This window comes from Embiotoca jacksoni, unplaced genomic scaffold (assembly GCF_022577435.1).
Source record: "Embiotoca jacksoni isolate LCO1_2020_lvr unplaced genomic scaffold, fEmbJac1.0.p SCAF_9, whole genome shotgun sequence".
Taxonomy (NCBI): domain Eukaryota; kingdom Metazoa; phylum Chordata; class Actinopteri; family Embiotocidae; genus Embiotoca; species Embiotoca jacksoni.
In genome coordinates, this window is record NW_027185447.1 from 16,498,084 (window position 1) to 16,505,514 (window position 7,431).

Genomic DNA, 7,431 nt, shown 5'->3' on the forward strand with positions numbered 1-7,431 from the left:
GGGAGGGGGGGGTGGAGGAGGAGGACAATGGAGGACGACTGCGTTTGTGAGTACGACTCGACCTGGGACACGGAGAGTGATGGAGACGATCCGGCCGGAGAGACCCAATCCCGGCGGTCAAATCAAGACAAAAACAAATCCAGTTGGACTTTAGTGACGGTAAAGGGGCTTTTGATTCCCGCTCAGCCAGCCGGACCGCCGCGCTGCGTGGAAGTGGTTTCTCGCTGGTCCTCCGGTGTCCTGTGCAACGCGAAAGCTAACGTTAGCTCACTGCTGCAGCCCTGCTAACTAGCCTCGCTGGACGTTCAGCTCCCATTTGAGTTGAAAGTCGCAGACGTCGTGCTTAAATATTCACGCCGAGCCGCCGCGATTAATATCCACGCTCAAGTAATTCATAGTTGGAATTGGAGCCTCCCGAGTTGTTAATTAAGCTTCTTTTTTTTTTTAGCTCGGCCCTACGTCAACGTTATTTCCGCTTTCCTGTCGTTAGAAACGTAAACGTCGCGGCATAACGAGCTTTGATAACATGATTTATCTTTTTTTTTTTTTTTTTTTTAAATTAAAAAAAATAAATCTGTTAATACTGCGTCATTTATTCGCTGTTAATGTCACTATTTATTTATTTTTATTTTTATTTATTTTTTTTGCAGTGGCATCACACGCCCAGAAACATGAGGGCGGCAAAGGACATGCAGACCTACAGAAGAGGATATCCCGTAAGTAAGAGCTTAAAACACTCGGTTAAATAGAAAAAGACCACACCTGAGAGCCGACCAGTCAACGCCTGCTTTTTTTTGTTTTTGTTTTTGTTTGTTTGACAGAATCTCACAGAAGAGGAGTGCTCGGAGGACAAAATGACCAATTTGCAGTTTTATCTCAACAAATTCCCCTCCTCTCCTGACGGTAAACGTATTCGGTCACTCTCTCGAAAGGCTTTCTCAGCGTTCAGGAAGGTTTGCGATTGTGGTGGTGATGATTTGAGATGTTTTCCTTTCTTGTGTTGGCGCAGACGTCTACATCGAGTCGTTCCTTAAAGAGTGGAAAAACGACTACAAGAGACTGGAGAGGGTTCACTCGTACATTCAGTGGTACGTACCCGTTCGAGTCTTTCGGCTGGTGCGTTTTTCCTGTCTTGAAGTTTGTTCACGCTTAGAAGAAAAAAAAAAACAACCCCAGCAGGTATGAAAACTCAAAATGCTTCATGTTCGCTCGTGTAAAGGTAATGAAGCGGCTTCTCGCATCCGGCGCGAGTAACGTGGGGAAACAAAACAGAAGTGTTTTGGTTCATGTTGTTGTTGTTGTTTTTGTCTACTTGTGACATTTATTGGCAATTATGTTAATATTTTAGGATTATTTACCAGCATTGATAAATAGCAAACTGTTGACGATGAATATGTTTTATGGAATTGAAGCAAAGTTTCTGTTTTTAGTATTTGCGATGCATCGCGTGTGCGTCGAGAGTTCGAAGCCGCTTTTATTGTTAAAATAAAATTGAAAAAAAAAAGTTCTGCCGCTCAAGTCCTTTGTTCCTCAAAGATCAAAGTGAGAAAAAAAAAAAAAAGGATTTTCCTGCGTTCGCATGAGTTTCTAAATGATTTCCAGAACTTGGAAATTACTCTTGAAACTCTGAAGTTGCTTATTTTTTTTTTTAACGATGGCAATTTTCTTGTCTTAACCCGTCACAGTACATTAGAGTAGGTGATAAAGTGAACTCGTCGTTCCAGTGATGTCCGGAGGGACGTCGACGCTGTCTCTCTACATCGTGTTAAGTCGTCGTTTTCAAAGTGTTTCTGAGAAATATGTAGTTCGGGTCAACCGTGGGGCTTCGGAGGTGCTCCGCGCGCGGCGTTTTGAAAACCGTTTTACGTCGGGCTCATCGACGGTCACAGGGACGCCGACGTCACCTCCGTCGGCTCGGAGCGGATTTGGTTGGAGGTTGACTGTCTTTCTGTTGTTTCTCTTTTGAATGGTCTGCGGTCGTCAGGCTGTTTCCACTACGAGAACCGGGGGTGAATTACATGGCTTCGGAACTCACCAAGAAGGAAATTGAGGTAAGTTTATCTCAGGAAACACGTTTTTTTTGTTTTTTTTTTTGGAATGAACACTTAACCAAATAGTTGCAGAATGTCTTTGTCAACGCACAACACGAGGCCGCACAACAACATCATTTGCCCGCTCGCGACGATGCCGAGAAGACGGTATCGGATGAACGCGAAGCCTGAATCGGGTGCCGTCCGGTGAACCGGGTCGTCGGTGTTTCTTCTGATGCTTCGACTGGAGATGCGTCATCTTAGAAAGGCTCCGAACGCCGTGTTCGATCAATCGGAAGGACGAGCAGCTGCTGACGTTTCTCTTTAAGTTCACTTCAGTTTTTGCTGGAGCGATAAAGTCCTTCCAAAACGAGACGAAGAAGTTAAGCGCGTTAACTTTGTGCCGGTGTAAAGGTTTAAGACGCTTCTATCTTGAGTTGTATAATGCCTATAAAAAAGTATTCACACCCCAACCCCCCCCCCTCCCCCCCCCCTGGATGTTTCACCCTTTTGTTGCTTTTATACATGAAATCGTGGTCAATATAAATTTGGCTTTTTTTTGACAAGAATTTGAAAGAAAAAAAAAAAAAAAAAAGCTTCTTTCTTTCTTTTGCAAATTCTTGTCAAAAAAAGCCAAATTTATATTGACCACGATTTCATGTATAAAAGCAACAAAAGGGTGAAACATCCAAGGTGGGGGCGGAGGGGGAATAACATTTTTTTTTATAGTCGTTGTATATTCTCTCCGTCCTCTCATTTTCTCTCACCTTTCTGTTCAGACTCAAAATAGTAGAACCGCTGCATTGTATTGCCTTCATCCGATACCGTTTCGCAGTCCCGTGATCTTTTATAAAATAGCACGCGTAGTATCAAATCACAGCACAAGTTTCCTCAGGGCGCTCAACAACGTAAAGGTCGAGGGCTTAAACGTAACGGAGGGAAACAGTTCGGCAATTCCCGCATTAAAACGACTGTAGGGAGCGCACACGCACACAAAAAAACAACAACAACAACAACAAAAAAACTCCCTTTTTAGAATAGAGAAACCTCCGACAGAACCAGGCTCCGAGGCGAGAGGCCGCGCGCCTCGACAGGATGGGGCGAGGGGACAAACCCCCGGGCGGGCGGGCCGGCCGGCTCGGATAAGGAACAAGCGGCTCCTCTCGGCCGGAGGTTCCCGCAGAAAGCTGCGCGTGGAGATTGGACCGAGAGCAAAAAAAAAGCACCAAGTCGATGACGCGCGACGGCGGCACACAAATGCGCGGGGGCGATAAATAAAAGAGCACGGGAGAACGGTTAACCGCCGGTCGTCACGGAGAGCGTCATTACACGTCGCTCGTGTTTGGCGCGACCGTAGAAGCTGCTTAAATGTCTCGCAATGTTTAGTGCAGTTCATATTTTTTTTTTTTTTTAACTCCAATGTATTTGCTCACCAGACCTTCAAGAAGAACGAGGACGCCAAAAAGAGACTAATCGAGTCCTATGAACTCATGTTGGGTTTCTACGGCATCCGTTTGGTCAACAAAGAGACGGGCGAGGTGAAACGTGCAGAAAATTGGAAGGAGCGCTTTGGAAACCTTGAGCGGTAAATATGAAATGCTCTGACGGCGGTAACTTTTGAGATGTGCACTTTTTATTTTTACTTTTTTTTTTTAAATTTGTAATTGACAGCTTCAACCGTCTTAACTCTCACAGGAATATGCACAACAACCTGCGGATCACTCGCATCCTGAAAAGCCTCGGAGAGTTGGGCTTCGAGCACTACCAGGCCCCGCTGGTACGCTTCTTCCTGGAAGAGACGCTGATCAAGAAAACCCTCACCAGCGTCAAACGCAGCGTGCTCGATTACTTCCTGTTCGCCGTGCTGGAGAAGCAGAAACGCCAGGAGCTGGTGCGCTTCGCTTACCTCCACTTCGAGCCGAAGGACAAGTTCGTGTGGTGCCCCCGGAAGATCCAGAAACAGTTCAGAAAGGCGGAGAAAAGGGCCGACGCCGTCGGGAACGGGGACGGGAAAGAGGAAGTCTGTCCACGGGGCAAAAGCAAAGACGGAGAAGCAGCCGCGCAGCAAAAAGAGGACGGACCGGACAACGTCGCGAAGGCTCAACAAGAAACCGAGAAAACGGGAAGTAAGGACAAAAGCAAACCGTCCGAGGCGTCCCCCGAACCGAGACCGGAAGCTGACGCGGTCGGAAATGGAAACGTGGAGACTGAATCGAGCAGTGACATTTTGGGGAATGGAAGTGACTCCTCGGACGACGTTCGCGAAATGGATCAGTCGCCCCGCGCCGACGCCGCGACGGCAAAAACCGAGCCCCGCGCAGACGACTCGAAGGACGCCGTCCGGGAGGCGGACGGCGCCATGCGAACCGAGGGGGACCCGGACATGGAAAAGCCACCGAAGAAGAAGAGGGAAGACGACAAGGTGCCGCCGAGCGACGGCTCGGCCGGGAACTCGGCCGGCGGGCGGACGGAGGGAAAAGCCGCCGGTCAAACGAGCCCGTCAAAGCAAACTCCTCCGAAGACCGCGAAACACTCCCCCTCTCTGACCTCGGAGAGGGAGGGGAAAATCCCAAGGACGGATTTTAATCAAGTGCCAGATAAAAAGGAGGCGGGAGAAACGACGCAGGGAAACGTGTCGGCGGCAAAAGGCGCGGATGAACAGACGAATGGGAAGGAGGCGGAGGACATCGACATGGAATCGAACCCCTCGAGCTCAGACCAAAATACGGGGAATTCATGAAGAGACTACAGAAAATGCCTAAAATGTAATATAAGGGACAGAGTATGATTTAAAAAAAAAAAAAAAAAAGACTTTGTAGGCCTTATTTTTACTATACAAGGGGCAATCAAAAACTTTTGAGTTATCGTACCGGTGCAGGTACGTCTGCAACTTCACAACGGACTGAAAGCGGCGCGCGTCGCCGTCGTCTCGGCAACGGGACCCCCGTCCGTATCTCGTTTCCCCGACGGGGGGGAACGAGATACGGACGCGCGCGCGGAACAGCCGTTACCTCTCGTAACTCGTCTTTCATACCGTTCCTGTGCAGCGGTTTGGTTTTTAGCTCGGCACGAGAGCCGCTCTCGCATTTTATTTGATTTATTTTTGTTGCAACTGAAAGTGGCGTTAATTCGTCGGTTCCTCAGCCCCGCTGCTCCGTCCGTCTGCGTTTCACCGAGGTCGACGTCGGCTGCGCTCGTCTCTCTGACCGTAAAGGAAGCGTGGTTAAAACAGCCGAAATGAAGCCGTCGACGGGCAAACCTCGACCTCAAAACCGGCCGCGGCCTCTGAACGTTTTTTTTTGATCGCCCCTCGTATCGGATGTCAAGATATTGGTTCTTTCCGCTTCGAGGGAAGTATTTGAGTCGGGTCAATTCACCAAATGTGGTTCTGGATGTTTTCTACGCAGCCATCAGACAATATTAAAGAATACAGTTCGCGGCGTTCTATGTTTTTTGTTTTTGTTTCGATTGTTTTGTTTTTCCCCAACAAATCCAATAAAGACCAGAAGCGGCGGCGGCGGCGGCGTCAGCCGGGCTCTCGATACCTTCAGGTGAAGACTAAACTGCAATAATTATGAGTTAAGAATGTGCCAAATTTATCCTTCGGTATGATATTGTTACGAGTTGTGATGTGATGAAAAGACTTTCATATTGTGATAATTTATTAATAATATTTTGACCTGTTGATGTAAACGATGTAAAAGTGTTCGGCGGTGTGTTGGCGACAATAAACACGGCTGAAAGCGGCTCGCCGGTGGAGAAGTTAGTTTTAAAAAAAAAGAAATCAACTTTTTCACATTTCCGGGCGACACCGGCCGCCTTCAACCACCACTTAAAATAAGTCTTGTCGGTTTTGGTCTTCATTTGATTTGAACGGAACAAAGAAAAATATAGAACATTGCCGGACTCGGCAGCGTATTTCACATTTCTGGAGAACGCGCAAGACGCCGTCGTTCATGTATATCAATAAAATGAAGGTCGCAACACTTTTAACGTCCCGATAGTTTTGACAGTTGAACATTTTTTTTGTTGTTTTTTTTTTTTTGCACCGAGAAATAATTTGTTTTCTTTCTCTCTTTTGAGCCATTTTTATTTGTGTGAATTCGAGTCATCCTGTGTTTCTGCTGTAATTAAGACTGAATTGTCGTTTTAAGTTATATTTCGGTACTGTCGCGCAAGTCTTTGCGTTTCCATGGAGATTTGGTAAGTTAGACTTCTGACCCAAACTCGCCAGCCTCCGAAACCGCGATGAGACTTGGTTGATTGTACAAATGTGTTTGTAATCTCGGCAGAGAATTGATAAAGCTTCGGCTTTCATTCAAACTCCACCGGAAGTTGATTTTTGAATGGCTGCGTCCACGGCAACGTCCGCAAGCCCCCCCCCGGGGGGGGGGGGGGGGGCGATTATATTGATCCATCAATTTATATTTGCACTTCATTTTTCCACTTTTACCCTTTTGAAGTTACTGTGTTCACCTAATGAAATGGTAATAACTTTCGACGTGAATTTTTTTTTTTTTTTCCCCAGACTAAAAACCTGGCTTGTTAACGAAGCAGAATAAAGTTCCGCTATTTTCTGATTCTTCTACGACGTGAATGTGTTTAGTCGACGTCTAAACTCCCGTTGAGTTTCTTAAACTACGTTTCTCAGGACGACGGCGTCGGCTCCTCTTACTTACTTGATTTTGCGGTGCGGCGACATATATTGAACAAATGTCCGTTTTTTTTTTTTGGTTTTCCGGTAAACGGACTCGGCGAAGGGATGCGACTCGGAGCGGAGAGAGGGAAAAAAAAAAAAAAAAAAGATTATCGCGATTTCGATGCGGCGCAACTTGTTCAGGCCTCAGGATTGGTGTTGAGGAGGAAGGTCAGTCGGAAGAAAACGCTCGCCGTTGGAGATGCAGCTCGGCGTCGGTGCCGGCGGCCTATCTATAGATCCCCCCCCCCTCCCGTTCTCCCTCTCCAAACGTCTCTTCAGACTCGGATTAGATCACCGGGCGGACGATCTGCTCTTCCTGCGCGACGGAAGATGCGAATATGCGATTGTTTGCTCGTCTCCGCTGGGTCTGTTTTTGTCTCCCGTGTTTGTCGCGAGGCTCCGATCGTTGGTGAGGTTTCCTTCTCTGAAGATTGTTGTGGTCAAGATGGAATGATGATGTGACCCTGTGTGTCAACAGAAAGTTAATCTGCAGCTAACTTGATAATGGACTAATGATCGAAGTGATTTACAGCAGCGGCCCTGGGTGTGTGGAGGAGGGGGGGGGGGGGGGGGGGGGGGGGGGTTCAGCACCGCAGACTGCATTTTCCAGCACAAATAGCAAACAAGCACTTGATCAAGCAGCCAAATTCTGAGAATGCGCTGCTCTTCTTTGATTAATGTGATGGTAAGGTGACTATTTTG

General features: G+C 47.4%; 1 protein-coding gene across 1 annotated transcript; it reads left to right on the top strand.

The window, feature by feature from the left end:
* Positions 1-6,610, top strand: ogfr (opioid growth factor receptor). Its single transcript, XM_069141579.1, has 7 exons — positions 1-159; positions 651-716; positions 822-903; positions 1,010-1,088; positions 1,985-2,051; positions 3,467-3,615; positions 3,726-6,610. Exons 1-7 carry the CDS (start codon positions 28-30, stop codon positions 4,768-4,770), a joined length of 1,620 nt encoding a protein of 539 aa, XP_068997680.1. The 5' UTR covers positions 1-27; the 3' UTR covers positions 4,771-6,610.
* The last annotated feature ends 821 nt before the right edge of the window (positions 6,611-7,431 follow it).

Bases quoted from the DNA above. Each gene is read 5' to 3' on its own strand.
- ogfr (XM_069141579.1), top strand. From the start codon at position 28: ATGGAGGACGACTGCGTTTGTGAGTACGACTCGACCTGGGACACGGAG. The intron at 2,052-3,466 runs GTAAGTTTATCT...TTTGCTCACCAG, and splicing joins TCACCAAGAAGGAAATTGAG to ACCTTCAAGAAGAACGAGGA. The intron at 3,616-3,725 runs GTAAATATGAAA...TAACTCTCACAG, and splicing joins CGCTTTGGAAACCTTGAGCG to GAATATGCACAACAACCTGC.